This window comes from Bos taurus, chromosome 15 (genome assembly GCF_002263795.3).
Source record: "Bos taurus isolate L1 Dominette 01449 registration number 42190680 breed Hereford chromosome 15, ARS-UCD2.0, whole genome shotgun sequence".
Classification (NCBI taxonomy): domain Eukaryota; kingdom Metazoa; phylum Chordata; class Mammalia; order Artiodactyla; family Bovidae; genus Bos; species Bos taurus.
The window spans coordinates 6,277,101-6,299,973 of NC_037342.1; the positions used below are offsets into that span (position 1 = coordinate 6,277,101).

Here is a 22,873-nt window from a genome sequence, read left to right on the forward strand (position 1 = left end):
TTTTGACCAAACTATTAACCTTTTTGTATTAGTACATCATTGGTTGTGTGCACACGTGCTAAGTCACTTCAGTCGTGTCTGACTCTTTGCGACCCTGTGGACCATAGCCCACCAGGCTCCTCTGTCCATAGAACTCTCCAGGCAAGAATACTTGGGTGGGTTACCATGCTGTCCAGGGGATCCTCTGGACCCAGGGATCGAACTGCATCTCTTTATGTCTCCTGCACTGGCAGGCAGGTTCTTTACCACTACCGCCATCTAGGAGGCCCACATTATTGGTTATTGCTGCATAACAGAACCCCCAGGACTTAGTGGTTTGACTGTATATATTACCTCAGTTCCTGTGGGTAAAGAGTTCAGTAGAGGCTTAGCTGGGTACTTTGCTGAAGGTTTCAGGGTTTCCCTAATAGCTCAGTTGGTAAAGTATCCACCTGCAATGCAGGAGACCCCGGTTCGTTTCCTGGGTCAGGAAGATCCACTGGAGAAGGGATAGACTACCCACTCCAGTATTCTTGGGCTTCCCTTGTGACTCAGCTGGTAAAGAATCTGCCTGCAATGTGGGAGACCTGGGTTCGATCCCTGGGTTGGGAAGATCCCCTGGAGAAGGAAAAGGCTACCCACTCCGGTATTCTGGCCTGCAGAATTGCATGGACTGTATAGTCCATGAGGTTGTAAGGAGTCAAACACGACTGAGAAACTTTCACTTTTCACTGAAGGTGGATTTGAAGTTGCAATACTGGAGGCTTGAGTGGGACTGAAGGCACCACTCTAAGGTAAACTAACTGACAGACAGGAGGCCTCAGTTCTTTCTACATTGCTTTGCTTGAGCATCTTCACAGCATGGTGGCAGGCTTCCCAAGAGTGAGCTCTCTAGAGATTCACTGGATCCTAGAGAGAGCCATGGAGAAGGCAGTGGCACCCCACTCCAGTACTCTTGCCTGGAAAATCCCATGGACGGAGAAGCCTGGTAGGCTGCAGTCCATGGGGTCGTGAACAGTCAGACACAACTGAGCGACTTCCCTTTCACTTTTCACTGTCATGCATTGGAGAAGGAAATGGCAACCCACTCCAGTGTTCTTGCCTGGAGAATCCCAGGGACGGCGGAGCCTGGTGGGCTGCCGTCTCTGGGGTCCCACAGAGTTGGACACGACTGAAGTGACTTAGCAGCAGCAGCAGCAGCAGAGAAAGCCAAGTAGAAGCTATCGTTTTTATGACCTAACCGCAGAAGTTATAGTTTTGACATACTCTTTGCTAGAAGCAGGTTTCTAAATTAGGTCCACCTAGAAGGAAACGGAAATAGAAATAGTGTAGGAAGTGCTTTGAAACAGTAAATTATAAACAAATCTACAATAATTTCAGGATAATGGTTACTTTGAAGGCACTGCATTTGATGAAGGTGCACAATTTGAGGGAATTTCTTAACTGACAATTTTATGTCTTTATCAGACTAATGAGAACACAGATGTTCTTAACCATGAAATGTTCTTAAACATTGCTTAATGGAAATTTAGAGAGGCTCTCGATTTTTAAATTCTGACCTCTTATTTTAGTTTCAGCTTACATGTATTTGCATATTGATGGTGATTTTAGTGCAGTGAAGATAGTCAGTGGTAAAATTAAAACCTAAAGTAAATGCAGTAGGCTCTGGAATTCAGGAGGATTTCCATTAACAGACAATGAGCAAACCAGTGGAAAGTTCACCAGGCTTGAAGAAGTCCAACAACCTGTGTCAGGGTCTGTTCATCACTGTATGTGACAGTGATTTGGAGCATTTACTTAACTGGAGTCAGTTTCTTATCAATAAATTGCAGGGAACAAGCCCACTTCTCATGCTGTTATACAGATCACATGAAATATTTTTCATTAAAAATATGAAATATTTAATTTTTAATATGAAATATATCCAGCTACTGGCACACAACAGATCCTCAGTATTTTCTTCCTACTTGCACAGATTATTTCCTCTTGATTCTGGTTCAGTGTCTAGCATTTTAGCAAGTGTGTATTTTTAGTAATTGCAAGTTTTGTATTTTTCTTTTGTTGTGCAAGAAAAAATGTTCAGTATTCAATACTAAATTTTCTAATGCCTTTATACAATGAGCTAAAATCATTTAATAGTGGATGGTAAACTGTACAATTGCCATCTCTAGGGATTTCTTTTTGCTGACATTTGAGCAGTGTTTTTTTGCTGACTGAATATCTCTTTGTGGTGGTGCTTTGAGCTCGTTAACAACTAAATTCTTATGTGGCAGCTGCACATTACACATGCTTATTCTCCGTTTTCAGACCATAAATCTTCTATGACTGAGTGACAGCACCACCTGCATAGTCTTTTGAGGTTGCAGATATAGCTTTAATAATGTTATTTCAAAATAGTCCAGATATGTTTTCTCGTACATTTTAGCACAACTGGGACAATGAAATGGTATTTCAGAGTATGAGAAATTATTGTTATTTTTTGTGTGTATTTTACAATGCAGACAGATGGTAGAATTTCCTGTATGTAGGATTGTATAACATGTAGAACATCCAGAGCATTCGGTACATACATAGCTGGGGGTTATTAAATACTGAGAGTAATTTTGAAAATGTTCATGTTATTTTTTCTCCCTAAAATCTATTTTCTAGCTTATTCTTAGCAAAACACGTTGAATGAAGGTCATTAGGGCAATGACACAGTCACTCACTCATCCCGACAGAGCTTTTTGCTTTGATGGCACTACTTTTCATGACTGGTAGCCAAACACAGTGCTTGAAAACAGAGGCTCTTGGGCCGAACTGCCTCAGTTCACATCCTGGCTCTTCCCTTCCCGAGGTTGTTCTCAAGTCACTGAGCCTCTCTATTCCTCAGTTTCATCTATGAAATGGGGATGAGCATAAAATCTGCCCCTTAAAGTAATATGAAAATTGCTGTTTACAAAATACTAAAGCAGTGTCTGGTTCATAATGGGGACTGTTCAAATGTTCATTAAGTAAGCATATTAAATAAGTACAGCAGACAGACAGCTGTAGAGCATAGAGCACACAGGACTGGGCTCAGCTCTGCGAGCTCATCCCAGATCGGATCAGTCCCCAAACAGTAAGACACTGTCCTTTCAGTCAGATTAGTCATACAAGCTCATAAGGATAAGGAGTATAAATCATCAATGAATGACGCTTTCCCTTTGGCTTAACCAAACCAGAAGCCTAGGGGATCAGCCTGTGTCATTTTTCAGGGCAGAGGGCTGGTGGGACAGGGGTAGGGAGGGATCTGGAGGGACAGACAGAAAATATCCATCACAGTTTCTGAGACAGAGTGCATATTTATATATAATGCATATATAATATGTAGATACGTGCATATTTCTGTATAAAATTTCCATTATCTTCCCATGTATTTTCTAATTCTCCACAGAAAGAAATTTGATCTCAGCATGAAAGTCTCAGTCACTTAAAGCATATTTCAGCATTACTATTCCCTGGCTTAAAACAATGGAGGAACACAGTTCATTTTCTATTTAATCCAAAAAAACCATTCCAAGCCTGGTAGGAAATGTTGAAGAGCTGATAGATAGAATTGATAAATACTACCTCCTATTTAGAAATGCCAGCAGAATTGTTTCTTCAGTCCTTATACCAAATGCTTCTAATCTGCACCAGTAATTTCTTTTCATAAACAGAACAGAATTGAATCTGTTCATAAATTCAACAGAACATGTTGAATGAGGTTTTTAAAGTACTTCCTATGCCTAAATCAGTCATTTCATTTTTCTTCTACTAGAGCCCCATTGAGCTCACTCTGATGTTCATGTCTTCAGTGGGAGGTAAAGGTGATATACAGTATTCTGAATAACAAAAGTAGTTAATTGAACATTTCAAAGCAATCGCTATATAACAGACTGGACGCACAGTTGCCTTGGGGAATTGAGGTAGCTGGGAGGCGACAAATGAGCAGGCTTTAATTCTCTTAGTCATTGTTCCTGGAGGACCATTTTAAATTTCTGCATTCTGGAGAAGGAAACTCACTTAACCTCACAGCATTGTGTTAATTCTGTGTTCAGGCACACAGGGGACATGATTAGCCTCGATTTGACAATTAACATTTGGTCAGTCAGTCAGTTCAGTCTCTCAGTGGTGTCTGACTCTTTGCGACCCCATGGACTGCAGCACTCCAGGCTTCCCTGTCCATCACCAACACCCAGAGCATCCTCAAACTCCAACCATCTTATGCGATTGGACATTTGGTAGCTAATAAGTAATGATTCAGGGCATGAGGAAACACATTTTTGTAACACCCAAAATTATGTTTTACATAGGAGAACTTTAGCTTGCCTATGGTTGGAAGCCATTTTTTTTTTTTTCCCCTGAGTTTGAACCTTTGAATTTAATGAGGGCTTGCTCACACTTTCTCTCATTCACCAGCTAGGAATTTAGTTTTCTCATATTTGCAAAGCAGGATCAACTTTAGTCCCAAAACACTGTGTGGTAGGCAGAATTCTAAGATGACCCTCCAGTGACCCTCTCCCTCTGTCTAATTCTCTCACTTGTGAATATCAGCCATCATTCCTATCACAGTTACAGAAAACTAACCAATCTGATCACATGGACCTCAGCCTTGTCTAACTCAGTGAAACTATAAGCCATGCCAAGTAAGGCCACCCAAGACAAACGGGTCATGGTGGAGAGTTCTGACTAAACATGGTCCACTGGAGACAGGAATGGCAAACCACTTCAGTATTCTTGGTTTGAGAAGAACTGTATGAAAAGACAAAAAGATTAGGACACTGAAAGATGAACTTCCCAGGTCTGTAGGTGCCCAATGTGCTACTGGAGATCAGTGGAGAAATAACTCCAGAAAGAATGAAGAGACGGAGCCAAAGCAAAAACATCACCCAGTTGTGGATGTGACTGGTGATGGAAGCAAGGGCCAACGCTATAAAGATCAGTATTGCATAGGAACCTGGAATGTTAGGTCCATGAATCAAGGCAAATTGGAAGTGGTCAAACAGGAAATGGCAAGAGTAAACGTCAAAATTTTAGGAATGAGCAAACCAAAATGACTGGAATGGGTGAATTTAACTGAGATGACCATTATATCTACCACTGTGGGCAAGAAGCCCTTAGAAGAAATGGAGTAGCCATCATAGTCAACAAAAGAGTCCTAAATGCAGTACCTGGATGCAATCTCAAAAACGACAGAATGATCTCTGTTCGTTTCTAAGGCAAACCATTCAATATCACAGTAATCCAAGTCTATGCCCCAACCATAGAAGCTGAAGTTGAACAGTTCTATGAAGACCTACAAGACCTTCTAGAACTAACACCCAAAAAAGATGTCCTTTTCATTATAGGGGACTGGAATGCAAAAGTAGGAAGTCAAGAAACACCTGGAGTAACAGGCAAATTTGGCCTTGGATTACAGATTGAAGCAAGGCAAAGGCTAATAGAGTTTTGCCAAGAGAATGCACTGGTCATAGCAAACACCCTATTCCAACAACACAAGAGAAGACTCTACAGATGGACATCACCAAATGGTCAACACCGAAATCAGATTGATTATACTCTTTGTAGGCAAATGTGGAGATGCTCTATACAGTCAGCAAAAACAAGACCAGGAGCTGCCTGTGGTTCATTCTGATCATGAATTCTTATTGCCAAATTCAGACTTAAATTGAAGAAAGTATGGAAAACCACTAGACCATTCAGGTATGACCTTATTCAAATCCATTACAATTATAGAGTAGAAGTGAGAAATAGATTTAAGGGACTAGATCTGATAAGCGTCCCTGATGAACTATGGACAGAGGTTCGTGACATTGTACAGGAGACAGAAGTCAAGACCATCCCAAAGAAAAAGAAATGCAAAAAAGCAAAATGGTTCGTGACATTGTACAGGAGACAGAAGTCAAGCCCATCCCAAAGAAAAAGAAATGCAAAATGGCTGTCTGAGGAGGCCTTACAAATAGCTGTGAAAAGAAGAGAAGCAAAAAGCAAAGGAGAAAAGGAAAGATATACCCATCTGAATGCAGAGTTCCAAAGAATAGCAAGGAGAAATAAGAAAGCCTTCCTCAGTGATCAGTGCAAAGAAATAGAGGAAAATAATAAAATGGGAAAGACTGGAGATCTCTTTAAGAAAATTAGAAATACCAAGGGAATATTTTATGCAAAGATGGGCTCAATAAAGGACAGAAATGATATGGACCTAACAGAAGCAAGAAGATATTAAGAAGAGGTAACAAGAGTACACAGAAGAACTATACAAAAAAGATCTTCATGACCCAGATAACCACGATGGTGTGATCACTCACCTAAAGTCAGACATCCTAGAATGTGAAGTCAAGTGGACCTTAGGAAGCATCACTGCAAACAAAGCTATTGGAGGTGATGGAATTCCAGTTGAGCTATTTCAAATCCTATAAGATGATGTTGTGAAAGTGCCATTCTCAATATGCCCACAAATTTGGAAAACTCAGCAGTGGCCACAGGACTGGAAAAGGTCCGTTTTCATTCCATTCCCAAAGAAGGGCAATGCCAAAGAATGCTCAAGCTACCGCACAATTGCACTCATCTCACACACTAGCAAAGTAATACTCATAATTTTCCAAGCCAGGCTTCAATAGTATGTGAACCAAGAAATTCCAGATATTCAAGCTGGTTTTAGAAAAGACAGAGGAACCAGAGATCAAATTGCCAGCATCCATTGGATCATAGAAAATGCAAGAGAATTCCAGAAAAACATCTATCTCTGCCTTATTGATTATGCCAAAGCCTTTGACTGTGTAGAGCACAGCAAACTGTGGAAAATTCTTCAAGAGATGGGAATACCAGACCACCTTACCTGCCTCCTGAGAAATCTGTTTGCAGGTCAAGAAGCAACAGTTAGTACCAAACATGGAACAACAGACTGGTTCCAAATTGGGAAAGGAGTCTGTCAAGGTTGTATATTGTCACCCTGCTTATTTAACTTCTATACAGAGTATATCATACGAAATACTAGGCTGGATGAAACACAAGCTGGAATCAAGATGATCAGGAGAAACATCAGTAACCTCAGATACACAGATGATACCACCCTCATGACAGAAAGTGAAGAGCTGCTAAAGAGCCTCTTGATGAAAGTGAAAGAGGAGAGTAAAAAGCTGGCTTAAAATTCAACATTCAAAAAATGAAGATCATGGCATCTGGTCCCATCACTTCATGGCAAATAGATGGAGAAACAACGCAGACAGTGACAGACTTATTTTCTTGGGCTCCAAAATCACTGCAGATGGTGACTGCAGCCATGAAATTAAAAAGACGCGTGCTTCTTGGAAGAAAAGCTATGACCAGCCTAGACAGCATACTAAAAAGCAGAGACATTTCTTTGCCAACAAAGGTCCATCTAATCAAAGCTATGGTTTTTCCCATAGTCATGTATGGATGTGAGAGTTGGACTCTAAAGAAAAGTGAGCACCAAAGAATTGATGCTTTTGAACTGTGGTGTTGGAGAAGACTCTGAGAGTCCCTTGGACTACAAGGAGATCCAGTCAGTCCATCCTAAAGGAAATCAGTCCTGAATATTCATTGGAAAGAGTGATGCTGAAGCTGAAACTCCAATACTTTGGCCACCCAGTGCGAAGAACTGACTAACTGGAAAATACCCTGATGGTGGGAAATTGAAGGCAGGAGGAGAAGGGGACGACAGAAGATGAGATGGTTGGATGGCATCACTGACTCAATGGACATGAGTTTGAGTAAGCTCCGGGAGTTGGTGATGGACAGGGAAGCCTGGCGTGCTGCAGTCCATGGGGTCGCAAAGAGTCAGACGTGACTGAACTGAACTGATGATTAGTGATGTGGAACACTTTTGATCTGTTGGCCAACTCTGTCTTTTTGGGGAAAATATCTATTCAGATTCTCTGTGTTTTAAATGAGATTATTGATTTTCTTGCTGTTGAGCTATATGACTTTATATAAATTGGATATTAACCTCTTAACATATATGATTTGCAAACATTTTCCTTCATTCAGTGGTCTGCGTTTTCATTTTGTTAATGGTTTTCTTTGCTGTGCTGAAGCATTTTAGTTTACTGTGGTCCCACCTGTTTATTTTTTGCTTTAGTTATCTCTGGTTTTGGTGTCAAATCTCAAAAACCATAGCCAAGCCTTATGTGAAGGACTTTATTACCTGTGTTTTCTCAGATGTTTTATGGTTTCAGGTCTTACATTAAGTACTACCAAGTCTTTACTGCACTTTGGGTTAATTTTCTGTGTGTGGTATAAGATAGTGGTCTAGTTTCTTTCTGTTCCATATCGTTATCCAGTTTTCCCATCACCACTATTGAAGAGATTGTCCTTTTCCCTTTGTATTGATATATTCTTGGTTTCTTTGTTTTAAATTAATTGGCCATATTTGTATGGTTTCTAGGCTGTCACTTCTGTTGATACGTGTTTGTTTTTATGCCAGTACCATACATTTGATTACTGCAGCTGTGTAATTGGTTTAAATTTGGACAGTGTGGTGGCTCCAGCTTTGTTGTTACTTCTCAGGATTGCTTTGGCTACTCAGGATCTTTTGTGAGTCTATATAAATTTTAGCATTATTTATTCTGAGAAAAATACCATTGAAATTTTTATCAAGATTGCATGAATTCTGTAGATTGCTTTGGATAGTGTGGATATTTTAACAATATTCTTCCAATTCATGATCACAGAGTATTTTTCCATTTATTGGTATCTTCTTTAATTCTTTTCATCAGTGTCTTATAGTTTTCAGTGTACAGGCCTATTACCTACTTGGTTAAATTTTTTCCTAGGTATTTTATCTCTTTCATGCAATTGTAAATTGGATTGGTTTTAGTTTCTTTATGTGATAGTTTGTTATTAGTGTATATAAATGCAATAGATTTTTATATATTTTATATTCTTGAACTTTACTGAATTTGTTTATTTAGTTCTAACAGTTTTCTGTGGTGTCTTACGGGTTTTCTGTTTATAATACCATATTATCTGCAAATAGTGACAATTTTACTTCTTCCTCTCTAACTTGGATGCCTTTTATTTCTTTTTCTTGCCCATTTGCTCTGACTAGGACTTCCAATACTGTGTTGAATAAAAGTGGTTAGAGTGGGCATCCATGTCTTGTTCCTGATATTACAGAAGTTTTCAGTGATGCGTATGTTAGCTATGGTTGTGTCATTTATGGCCTCTACTATGTTGAGGCACATTATGGCCTCTCTTCTGTTGAGACACATCCATAAATGAATGTTGAATTTTCTTAAATGCTTTTTCTTCATCAAAGGCTAGCTACTCCAGTATTCTGGCCTAGAGAATTGTAGGCCACACTTTATAGTCCATGGTGTCGCAAAGAGTCAGACACGACTGAGCAACTTATACTTACTTGCTATTGAGATAATCATATGGCTTTTATCCTTCATTTTCTTAATGTGGTATATAACATTGATTGATTTGCAGATGTGGAATCATACTTGCATCCCTGGAATAAATCCCACTCGATTATAATCTATGATTCTTTTCATATATTGTTGAATTCAGCTTGCTCATATTTTGTTGAGGATGTTTACATCCATTTTCATCAGTGATATTGCCCTGTTCTTTTGTTGTGGCATCTTTGTCTGATTTTGGTATCAAGGTAATTTTGACCTCTTAACACTTTATTGACTGGAGATGTGTTACTACATCTTCATTTATCAAACATTTATCAACCAGAGACATATCACATATCAGTACGTTTTTAGAGAGTGATACAGTTAACATCACTGTGTGAAGTTGTTAGAGCTTAAAATTGATCAAGAATTCATTATGATTATCATCAATAATCATACAACTTATAATTATTATCATTCACATTTTGTTCCATTAGCTTTTGGTTTCAACCTTGTGTATGTTATAATAAACATAAGATTTTCAAAAATGATGCAGTGAAAAATTTTGAGTGAAGAATATTTCAGTAAATTTTATGCAGATACTTTCTCTGATTATCTGAGTAACATATACTAATGTCTCAGAAAATGGTAGTTCTTCAGAGAATAGTTCTGATTCACATATGATGAGTAGACCAACAAAAATACAAAAAACCTTACTGATTGATTTGACATGGCAAGTGAAAATGAAATGGTGCTGGAGAATGCTCCAATGCTTCTACAGAAGAGTGGATTGGAGACAATATTTTACAACAATTAAGAGACTTTACAGGTGTGTCAGTTGTAACTACTGAGTGTAATAACCCACAAAGTGTTAGTGAAATGACAGACTTAAATTTTGGCCAGTCAAAATAAAAATCACTGGCCACAGGTGTTTCTGCAAAAATCCCCCAGTCAACAATGAGTTAAAATTAGCTTTTAAATCTTATCTCTTCTGTTTTTTGGAAGAGTTTTAGAAGGATTGATGTTAATTCTTCTTGAATATTTGGCAGAATTCACCAGTGAAGCTGTCATGTCCTGAACTTTTGTTTGTTAGGAGGTTTTATTACTGAATCAGTGTCCGTATTAGTATTTGTTCTGTTCATATTTTCTATTTCTTGAGTCAGTCTTGGAAGATTTTATGTTTCTAAGAATTTATCTGTTTTCTCTTGGGTTGTCCAATTTGTTGGCATATAATTGTTCATAGTGGTCTCTGAAAATTCTTTGTATTTCTGTGGTATAAGTTTTTGATGTCTCTTATTTCTGACTTAATGTTTGAGTCTTCTTTTCTCTTGATGAATCTAGCTAAGTTTGTCCATTTTTTGTTCATCTTCTCAAAGAGAGAAACAACTCTTGATTTCACTGATCTTTTCTGTTACCTTTTTAGTCTTTATTTCATTTTTCTACTCTGATCTTTGTTATTTTATTGCTTCTACTGACTTTGAGTTTAATATTTTTTTCTAGTTTCTTTAGGTGTAAATTTAGGTTGTTTATGTGAGTTTTGTTTTTTGTTTGTTTCTTGAGGTAGGCATTTACAGCATTTCACTGATAGAGCTCTTCTGCTGCGTTCCATAAGGGGCTTCCCAGGTGGCACTAGAGGCAAAGAACACACGTGCCAGTGCAGAAGACATAAGATACGCTTATTCGATTCCTGGTTCAGGAAGGTCCCCTGTAAGAGGGCATGGCAATCCACTTCAGTATTCTTGCTTGGAGAATCCCACGGACAGAGGAGCCTAGCAGGTTACAGTCCATGGGGTCACAAAAAGTTGGATACGACTGAAGCAATTTAGCATGCATGCATGAATTTTGGAATCCTATATTTCCATTTTCATATGTCTTAAGGTATTTTTTTGTTTCCTCTTTGACTCATCGGTTGTTCAGTAGCATGTTGTTTAATTTCCACATCTTTGTGCATTTTCCAGTTTTCTTCTGTAATTGAATTCTAGTTTCCTACCATTGTGATTGGAAAGGATACTTGATATTATTTTAGTCTTCTTAAGTTTGTTAAGAACTTGTTTTCTGGTCTAATAATATGATTTATCCCAGAGAATTTTCCATGTGCACTGAGAAGATTGTGTGTTCTATTGCTTTTTGGATGGAATGTTCTGTACTAGTTTTGTTAAGTCTTTTATGTTCTAACTTGTCATTTAAGGTCAATGTTTCCTTATTGATAGTCTGTCTGATGGATGGTCTGTCCATTGATTAAAGTGGGATATTAAAGTCCCTCTTGTTATTGTGTTGTTGTCTTATTTTTCCCTTTAAGTTTGTTAATGTTTGCTTTGCTGTCTTATTTTTCCCTTTAAGTTTGTTAATGTTTGCTTTATATACTTAAGTGTTCCTATGTTGGGTGCATAAATATTTGCAAATATTTTCTTATTTGGTTGACACCTTTATCATTATGTAATGCCCTTCTTTGTCTCTTATTACAGTCTTTGTTTTAAAGTTTACTTTGTCTCATGCAAGTATAGCTACCCCAGCTTTGTTTATATTTCCATTTGAAGGGCATATCTTTCTCTGTTCCCTCTCCTCAGTCTCTCTGTGTCATTATACCTGAAGTGAGTCTCTTGTAGGCAGCATACAGATGGGTGTTTTTTTAAATCCATTCATCTACTCTGTCTATATCTTTCAATGGGAAAATTTAGTCCATTTACATTTAAAGTAATCATTGATAAATATGGACTTATATTTCCATTTTGTTAACTATTTTCTGGCTCTTTTGCAGTTTCTCTATTTCTTCTTTTTGTTCTCTTTTGTGGTTTGATGACATACTTTAGTGGTATGCTTTGATTCCTTTCTCTTTATCTACTACAGGTATTTTTCTTTGTGGTTACCATGAAGCTTACATATAACAGCTTATTTATAACATTCCCATAAGTTTTCCCATAAGTCCCTTAAAATATCTTCATTTTTTTGACTCTTTTTTCTTTTTGCTGCTTTGATTAAGAGAGTCCCACTGTCCTGTCCTTGAGTTCACTGATCCTTTATTTATTCTGCTGTTAAACCTCTTTATTGTATCAGTTATTTTATTCTTCAGCTCTGTGTCTCTTGTTCATACTTTCTTATATTTTCTCTTTATTGAAGTGTGCTCATCCATTTTTCTCCCAAGTTCAGTGAGAATCTTTATGACAGTTATTTTGAATTTTCTATCAGGTAAATTTTTTATCTTTGTTTCATTGAAGTATTTTTCTAGTGTTTTATCGTGTTCTTAACTTTGGAACATATTCCTACTTCTTCCTTTTCCTTCACTCTCTGTCATGGTTTCTATGTATTAGATAAAACAGCCATCTGGCCCAGACCTGAACGAGTGGATCCTTGTAGGAGATGAACCTTGTTCAGTCCTGCCCTAGCTCGTGGTTCTCTCTCAAACCTTTTTGTTTGTTAAGTAGTCTGTTTACTTTTAATGGATGCTAATAGCTGAGGGTGTGCCAAGACATGTCAGCATAGGAGAGGATCTCAGTGAGCACCGATTGGAAGCCAGACCCGCAAGTAACAGCTTTCAGAGTATGCCAATATATGCAGCCCTGCAGGACCACAAACACAAGCCCCACAGGCAACTAGAGCTGGGTGATCTGGAGCTGTCCCGCGGCAGCATCACAAAAACTGGGGCATCAGAAAAAATATGTAGCCTCCTTTGCAGAAGATCTTGAAAACCTTGGGTTAGGCAGAGAGAGGGGGGAAAGATGGTGTCCTCCAGCCTTCATCCCCTCGGAGCACCTTTGTGGGCCTCTAGAAGTGTGCCAAACCTGAAACCTGCCCCTCGGGCCAGAGCGCCTCCTCTCAGAAAGTCAAATGTGTTTCCGTCTGCTGTCTGTGCAGTTCTCTGTGGGTGGCAGTCCTCCAGGAACTACCTTTCATTTGTTACAGTCCCACGGGATCTAGGAACATAAGTGTCCCTGGCCTCCAGAGCCAGGTGCTCAAGGGGTGTCCCCTGGGGAGCAGCCACAAAAAAACAGGGCACCAGACACACGTCCATGCCAACTCCAGGATATACTCCAGGTGCTCTGGAGTGTGGCAGAGGGGAAACATGAAGATAGGACCCACCCCAGGTCTCCGGAAAGGACTGTGGTCAGCTCTTCGATTTGTGTTTAATTAGAAGTCTGCCCTTCAGGCCCAGCGATAAGAGCCCTCTGGGCGTGTACCCGGTCCTGTGGCCACTGCTGGGTCTTCCAAATTTGCTGACATAATGAATGCAAAACCTTGATGGCATCCTCCTTTAGGGATGTGAGTAGTCCTGCTGAAATTTCATCACATCTACTAGCTTTATTAACTAAAGCAGTGCTTCTTAAGGCCCACTTGACTTTGCACTCCAGAATGTCTGGCTCTGGGTGAGTGACCACACCATCGTAGTTAATCTGATTCATTAAGATCTTTTTTATACAGTTCTTCTGTGTACTCTTTCAGTCTCTTCTCGATCTCTTCAGCATCTATTATGTCTCTGTCATTTTTAATCCCTTACTGTGCCATCTTTGGGCGGAAAGCTCCCTTGATGTTTCCAATTTTCCTGAAGAGATCTCTAGTCTTTTCCCTTTTGTTGTTTTCTTCTGTTATTAAACACTGTTCGTTGAAGAAGGCCTTCTTGTCTCTTCCAGCTGTTCTCTGAAACTGCATTTAATTGGATGTACCTTTCCCTCTCTCCCTTACTTTTCACTTCTCTTCATTCTTTGGCTATTCATAAAGCCTCCTCAGATAACCACTTGGCCTTCTTGCTTTCCTTTTTCTTTGGGATGGTTTTGTTCAACGCCTCCTGTACAGTATTATGGACCTCTGTCCATAGTTCTTCTGGCACACTGTTAACTAGATCTAGTCCCTTAAATCTATCATTACCTCCACTGCAGATTCAGACAGGATTTGATAGAAGTCATACCTGGCTAGCCTAGTGTTTTTCCTAGTTTTCTTTAGTTTAAGCCTGAATTTTGCTACAAGAAGCTGATGATCTGAACCACAGTCAGCTCCAGGTCTTGTTTTTGCTGACTGTATACAGCTTCTCCATCTTCAGCTACAACGAATGTAATCAGTTTGATTTTGGTCTTGACCATTTGGTGATGTCCGTGTGTAAAGTTGTTTCTTGTGTTGTTGAAAAAGAGGATTTGCTATGACTAGTGCATTCTCTTGGCAGAATTCAGTTAACCTTTGCCCTGCTTCGTTTTGTTCTGCAAGGCCAAGCTTGCCTGTGACTCCAGGTTTATCTTGACTTCCTACTTTTGCATTCCAATCCCTGATGATGAATAGAATATCTTTTTTAGGTGTTAGTTCTAGGAGGTCTTCTAGGTCTTCACAGAACTAATCTACTTCACGTTCTTCAGCCATCAGTGGTGGGGCATAGACTTGGATTACTGTGATGTTGAATGGTTTGCCTTGGAAATGAGCTGAGATCGTTCTGTCATTTTTAAGGTTGCACCCAAGTACTGAATTTCAGACTCTTTTGTTGACTGTGAGGGCTACTCTGTCTCTTCTAAGGGATTCTTGCCCACAGTAGTAGATATAATGGTCATCTGAGTTAAATTCACCCATTCCCGTCCATTTTAGTTTGCTGATTCCTAGGATGTCGATGTTCACTCTTAGCATCTCCTGCTTGACCACTTCCAATTTTCCTTGATTCATGGACTTAACATTCTATTCTAGGTTCCTGTGCAATACTGTTCTTTGCAGCATTGGATTTTACTTTCGTCAGCAGACACATCAACAAATGAGTGTCTTACAGCTTTGGCCCAGCTGCTTCTTTCATTCTGGGGCTACTGGTAATTTTCCTCTGCTCCTCCCCAGTAGCGTATTGGACACCTTCAGGCCTGGGGGGACTCATCTTTGGTGTCCTATCTTTTTGGCCTTTTGTGCAGTTCATGAGGTTCTCATGGCAAGTATACTGGGTGGTTTGCCATTCCCTCCTCTAGTGGATCATGTTTTGTCAGAATTCTCTGCTATGACCCATCCGTCTTGAGTGGCCCTGCACAGCGTGGCTTGTAGCATCATTGAGTTAGTCAAGCTCCCTCGCCACAACAAGACAATGATCCATGAAGGGGTATACAAAGGTAGTTGAAATAAATCCAGACTCTGAAGAGGATGAGTACTTTTACTTGGTGCTAAAAAACAGGCTGCTTCATAGTGTCCTTGGTCCTGCTGTGATAGAAGGCGGCTGGCTGGTGTTAGAAACGCTTGGAGTATCCCTTTTTTCTTTTTTGGATGTTTGTATCAGTGAACTGAAAATATCTTCAATAGCATCCTCTTCACGTGCTGTGATTCCGGCAGCAGTGGTGATAATCGTGGAAGTAGGTGTGTTCTGAGCATCTCTGCATCAGTGGCACAGCGCCCCTCATCGCCACAGGTACCTAGTCCGTCTCGTTCCTCTCCCTCTAAGTGCGGCAGCTGCTGGCACGGAGGGCACATGGTGCCCTCACTGCAGGCCTTCGCCTCCTCTTCCTGTGATTGTTAGCTGAAACCAAGAGTTAAGGTCAGGACATTTTTATAGCTCTGACTGAAATCTATAGATGATCTCAGGTTTTACTTAAGCAAGTTTTGAGAGTGGTTTGACAAGTACTGACTGACTGAATTTGTCTCAAAGATCTGAGTTTCAAAGATCTGTGAAAGGAACCAGCTTAGCACAGCCACCAGTCTCTGTTGCCCAGAGACACGTCTTGTTAGAAATGCAAGAACTGTGATCCTGAGTGCATTCGTTTGCCAGGGCTACTACAGGAAAGGGTGGCATAAACAGCAGAGATGGATTGTCAGATTGTCGACAGACTGTCAGATACATCCTCCTGAGGGCTGATGACAGAGGTCTGTTCCATGCCTGTTGCCTCATTTCTGGTGTTTCGCTGGCAAGCTTTGGCTTTCATTGGCCTCTTGGAACCACCACCCTGATCTCTGTCTTCATTTTCACATGGTGTTGCTCCTGTATGTTTGTCTGTCTCCAGATTTCCCACTTTACAAGGTTACCAGGTACTTAAGCCTCTTCCCGATAACCTCATTAACCTCATTTTAACTTGATTATAATCCTCTGTGAAAATCCTGTCTCCAAATAAGGCGACATCCTCAAGTACTGAGAATTAGGGCTTCACCATATGAATTTTAAGGGGACACAGGTCAACACATAACACTAAATAAGTGTTGACAACTGTGTGCCCCCTATACCCTGTCCCGCAGCTCCACCTGCGTTCACTTCAGTTCAGTCGCTCAGTCGTGTCCGACTCTTTGCAACCCCATGAATTGCAGCACGCCCGGCCTCCCTGTCCACCACCAACTCCCAGAGTTCACCCAAACTCATGTGCATTGAGTCAGTGATACCATCCAGCCATCTCATCCTTTGTCGTCCCCTTCTCTTCCTGCCCCCCAATCCCTCCCAGCATCAGAGTCTTTTCTAATGAGTCACCTCTTCACATGAGGTGGCCAAAGTACTGGAGTTTCAGCTTTAGCGTCATTCCTTCCAATGAACACCCGGGGCTGATCTCCTTCAGAATGGACTGGTTGGATCTCCTTGCAGTCCAAGGACTCTCAAGAGTCTTCTCCAACACCACAGTTCAAAAGCATCAATTCTTCAGTGCTCAGCTTTCTTGACAGTCCAACTCTGACATCCATACATGACCACTGGAAAAACCATAGCCTTGACTAGACAGACCTTTGTTGGCAAAGTAATGTCTCTGCTTTTGAATATGCTATCTAGGTTGGTCATAACTTTCCTTCCAAGGAGTAAGCATCTTTTAATTTCAAGGCTGCAGTCACCATCTGCAGTGATTTTGGAGCCCAGAAAAATAAAGTCTGTTTCCACTGTTTCCCCATCTATTTGCCATGAAGTGATGGGACCAGATGCCATGATCTTCGTTTTCTGAATGTTGAGCTTTAAGCCAACTTTTTCACTCTCCTCTTTCACTTTCATCAAGAGGCTCTTTAGTTCCTCTTCACTTTCTGCCATAAGGGTGGTGTCATCTGCATATCTGAGGTTATTGATATTTCTCCCGGCGATCTTGATTCCAGCTTGTGCTTCTTCCAGCCCAGCGTTTCTCATGATGTACTCTGCATATAAGTTAAATAAGCAGGGTGACAGTATACAGCCTTAACGTACTCCTTTTCCTATTTGGAACCAGTCTGTTGTTCCATGTCCAGTTCTAACTGTTGCTTCCTGACCTGCATACAGATTTCTCAAGAGGCAGGTTAGCTGAGGTGTTATTGACGGTATGTGTGCTCAGCTTGTTGAACGAGTTGTAGTTAGTAGGATGTCTGTCTTGTTCAGAATGAAACCAAAAGGAATAGCACTGTGATGAGTGGGATTCCTCTCTCTGGCAGCCCAGGCCCTGTAGGGGGGCTGCACTGCGGCCCCCGTCCTTGTTCCCCCTTCTCCCCTCACCTCTGCTGTTTTGACCTCATGGAAGCAGGCCTGAAGGGGCTTGGGGAGAAGCCCGCTGGGATGTTTGCAGCCGGTGGAGGTGCCCCTGGGTGCAGATGTGATTCTTGGGGAGCTTCTGGAGAGACCCTCAGCTGGCGCTTCCCCCGCCAGTCTCTGGATGCCCTGGGACCTCCCCCTTGCTGGCCCTCACACTCCACTCCCTTCAGTCCAGTTCAATTCAGTCGCTCAGTCATGTCCAACTCTCTGCAACCCCATGGACTGCAGCACGCCAGGCCTCCCTGTCCATCGCCAACTCCTGGAGTTTACTCAGGCTCATGCCCATTGAGTTGGTGATGCCATTCCCGTGGCCCCCGCTGTTTGATGTCCCACCTCTCTGCTGGATCTCTCCACCCCTCTGTGCAGAACTCTGTGCGAAGCTGTCGTGTAAAGCAGCCCCGTGCTGGCTGTGTTCCACAGGGCCTGATTTGCTTCATGGGAAGCAAGCACCTTTGTTGTCACTGGAAGCAAGAATCAACTCCCAGAGTAGCCTTTTTAAACTCTGCTGACAGGTAGAGACGGCTCACCCATGGCCTCTCGCCTTTAGAGTTACTTTTCAGGCCGGAGTAAGATCTCAGTGTTTGTCCCTTCAGGTCCAGTGGATGCTGGGCCTGCTCTTCAGGTGATTCCCTTGAAGCCTTCCCAACTTGGCTTGAGGGCAAGGGTTTGTGTTCCCCTCTTTTACTCCGTGGGCAGAGGTGGGGGTGGACAAAGAGCACACATCACACTTTCCAGTAACATACCCTCCTTGGGCCTTTGTACCCTCTTTTGTCTTGTTTTAACTTGATGTTTTTGTACTTTCTTGGATTGAGATACATAGTTGATATATAACACATTAGTTTCAGGTATACAGCATAATGATTTGATACTTGTCTGTATTGCAAAATGATCACAGTAAGTAACATCTATCATAATATATGTAAGAATTTGTATAACATCTGTCATCATATTTAGTTACATTTTTTTCTTGTGATGAGAACTTTCCAGGTCTCTTAAAGACTCCAATACACAGTGTGGTATTAACTAGAGTCACCATGTGTTTTACATCACATCCCCATGACTGACTCACTTTATAACTAGAGCTTGGTCCCTTTGATGCCCTTCGCTCATGTCACCCGCCCTCCACATCCTTACAACTTCTGCTTCTCAGAGGCTGCGGAGACTGAAGGGCTAACACAGCAGAGCTTAACCCTTCCCAAGCTCTGCGTGCATAGTCTGTTCTTCCGACGTCTCTGCAGGTGTTCACTGTGCCTTGCCATGGAGGACACTGGCCAGTCACTGAACAGTTCTGGGAGAGGGAAGACGCCCAGATGCCCTTGGAGGGATGGTCTCATTTGTAGAGGAGCCCAGAGGACCATTCACTTATATTATAGACGGGGGTCGGGGGAGTGACTCACTGAATGTGAGCTCTGACCTTGAAGAGAGCTTCCTTGCATTGCAGCTAACACATTTAAACATCACAGAACACACCTTAACGTGAAACTTATTTGCCTGTTTTGTCAGGCAAAATTTGTAGAAAATTTTAGCTGCTTAGTCATTTCTTTAACACATTTGGATTTTCCTAATGAACTAACCTGACAGGTCCCTGTTTTGCCTGTGTGACTTTGTACAGTATCTGTGAAGAATATCTTATTATGGCCGGGAGAAGAGAGTAGGCTCTGTGTGTGTGTGTGTGTATAATCCAAAAGCAGCATTGTGTTCATTGTTCCACTCTGCAAAGATCATTCTGTTCTAAAGATATGATATAAACAATGGTTCTTTGCTGTATTTAATTTCACTATAATAGAATTAATTCAGTAGATTAAAATAACAGTTGATTATTTGAATGCTAAAGTACATTACTTATATCTGTAGAGCATTTTAATTGATTAATAAAAGATTAGTTCAAGTTCATAGCATTTCTATCATCTACTTGAATAATGATAATTTATTAGTCTATATAATACAAAAGTTTTTGTATTATCACCAATGCAGTGGACATGAACTTGGGCAAACTTCAGGAGATGGTAAGGGCCAGGGGGGCCTGGCGTGCTGCAGTCCATGAGGTCACAAAGAGTCAGACACAACTGGGCTACTGAACAACAACAACATAATATAGAAGTACTAATTCCTTTTGTCTTTTTTTAGAAATCAGATAATATTCAGTAGAAGAGATCACACAATAAAGACCCAGAGTTCAGAAAAGGTGATAGGAATTTAAATAGTAAAAGCTGATGGCCAGACAAGAAGCACTATTAAAACCAGCCTTTAAAGCTGAAAATAAATATTTGAATTCTTTGAATAAAAAGTCCAGAATAATTGTGAAAGATAGGGTGATAGTACCTGAAGTCATGGCTTTTGGGTGTGACAGGGACCCTGAAGGCCTGATGCTGCTGTCGGTGGAGACGGCAGCCCAGGGGCGAATTCTTTCCACTTGGTTCTTGGCCAGAGAGAGTGAAATGAGAAAATGCAGGCAACATAGCAACTCCTAATCCTACAGACACAAAGAAATAAGTTGCAACCAGTCAGTCCTAAAGGAAATCAACCTTGAATATTCATTGGAAAGACTGATGCTGAAGCTGAAGCTCCAATACTTTGGCTACCTGATGCGAAGAGCTGACTCATTGGAAAAGACCCTGATGCTGGAAAAGATTGAGTGCAGAGGAGAAGGGGGTGGCAGATGATGAGATGGTTGGATAGTATCACTAACTCAGTGGACATGAGTTTGGCAAACTCAGGGAGATAGTGGAAGACAGAGGAGCTGAACAACAACAATAGGGCAAAGAGAGATTTTTGATTCCTTGGATAGTATATAGTAAAATAGTATTTATTATGCTTCCTTCATGGCTCAGACAGTAAAGAATCTGCCTGCAGTGCAGGAGACCCAGGTTCGATCCCTGGGTTGGGAAGATCCCCTGGAGAAGGGCATGGCTACCCACTCCAGTATTCTTGCCTGGAGAATTCCATGGACAGAGGAGCCTGGCAGGCTACAGTCCATGGAGTCACAACGAGTCAGACACGACTGAGCAAGTAACACACATTTATTTAGTAAATTATAAATAACTAAAGTATCTTTAGTTGTAAGTATCAGTTAGGTTATGGTGTTACAATGAAGATAGAATATGAAAAAATATTAAGACAGAAATGTTTGCTTTTGGCCATAGGGCATTTTATACATAGATATTTAGTATTTATTTTTTGGTAATAGTGCTTACTTATTTCCAGTTGTTTATTTTAAATTAACATGAATGGTTTCCCCTTATAAAACTGGCTTTTGCATATTTTAAGCTTTCCAAAATATTTTTAGAAATATGTTTCCAACGATGGAAAATTATTACCACTATGAGATTTCCAACCAACCATGTTCTGCAATGTTATTTCACTTCTAATGTATCATGGGAGGTTGGTTTTACTCTTATAAAGAGTGTCCCACTTATGCTCACATCCACTTCAGGCGGTTAGAAGCATGCAGCTACTGTTTGTCCCCAAAGCCTTTTGGAAGAATGTGGCAGGGAAACTTTAAACTTTAAAAACCCTTTTACATCCATTGGTTTAATAATCTTTTCAACTAATACTGTGACATAAAGTATGGCATATTCAGACGGAGGTGGTTAAGACACTGTCCCTGTACTGAAAGAGCTCCGTCTTCTGGGTTGGGTCTCCTTCCCCTTCCCCACCTCCACGCCCCACCATATGGTCACAAAAGTTCCTAACTCTATGTAAACCCAGGCTTGGTTCCTTTTGAATATTTTTCTGTTTTGAGACATTTTATGGCTTATTGCTGTGTACTGCAGAGTATTAGTAGACTAAGTATCTTCATGCTGCTGTGTTTGTTAAACGTTTTCCTTTATGTGTGACCATGAAAGGCAGTGAAGTGGAAGCTTGATTATCCGAGTCACAGCTCTTGCTTTAATGTTTCTATATCTTCTCATAGACCCACAGGGACATCCAGGCCATAGACATGAACCTCCCAACGTCAGTATGAAAACATCAACTGCTTCAGTTTCCCCAGTCTCAAAGAATGTGACCACTACCACCTTGAAAGACATAGGAAAATCATCATCAGAAACTAAAGATTCCCCAGCTTCAAATCATGGGACATCCACCACCTCGACACCCTTTGCAACATCTAAAATGATAACACCAGTGGTCTCAACAAATATGACTTCTACCACCTTAAGGTCTACACCCAAAATAACAAATGTTTCACAAAATACATCCCAGGTATCAGTATCCACAGTGCCCACAGCCCACAATAGTTCTTCATCAGTAACAGGTATGTATAAAATGGACCTGTTTTTCCCTATGCTGAAAAATAGTTGTTAAAATGCTGCATTTATACCATTCCATTCTGTAAAATGTAGAAATTTAGGCAATTATTTCTCATTTCCTATATAAATTAGTTGTAGAGATCAGGAAAAGAGTTGATGTAGTAACTATCTTGTTCCTTTAAGAAATTAGCTTCTAAGTTAATCATGCCAAATAATGACTGTATAAGATCCATCTGTAAATAAATAAATTATCCTAATGGAATTTTATTTTGCATGATTTAAAAACTTGTCATACCTTTAATTTTTTGTACCTCACTCTAGAAGGGAATTAGGTAGGGTCAGTCTCCATGATTCTAAACCTAAATCATGGTGAACTTCGGTTTTAATCCACTTGTGCCATAAAGATATTTTTTAATGGTATTAGATATAGTCACATATATATTATTAGTCTCAGCACTCTTTTTCTTCATTTGTCTAAAATATAATGCCTGTGAAACCTGGAATTCAAAAACCTTAAAATTCTCATTAAGTTATCCAAAGTTGAACTTCTCTTTAAAAGCTGTTGATTACATTTACCAGAACGAATATCAGACTTTATGGTTTCTTTTTTGTGTTTTTATATACTTTTATTCTGAATAGTTTCTCTTCCTTATTACTACAATTTATGTATTGACTTCACAAAATTAAAATAGTTAAAATTCACAATTTGTTCAAAAGGAGGAATTTCAGTTAGAAACATTTATTCAAATTGGATCCAGTTTCAGGATTACAGCTGTTACCCAGACAAGTTTTGTTTAGGGCATGAACTCTTAAAGAGAATTCATAAAAGAATTCCCCAACTCGTGCTGCCTTGGATGGTTTTGGTAGCCCAT

The 22,873-nt window shown here is 40.4% G+C and overlaps 1 protein-coding gene across 1 annotated transcript in view; it reads left to right on the forward strand.

The window, feature by feature from the left end:
• The window catches only part of TMEM123 (transmembrane protein 123), an 80,959-nt gene that overhangs the window by 52,314 nt on the left and 5,772 nt on the right, over window positions 1-22,873 (forward strand). Inside the window, exon 10 of the mRNA XM_002692936.5 lies at window positions 21,665-22,006. Within this exon, the coding sequence (XP_002692982.2) occupies window positions 21,665-22,006 (342 nt within the window). The remainder of the gene's footprint in view (window positions 1-21,664; window positions 22,007-22,873) is intronic.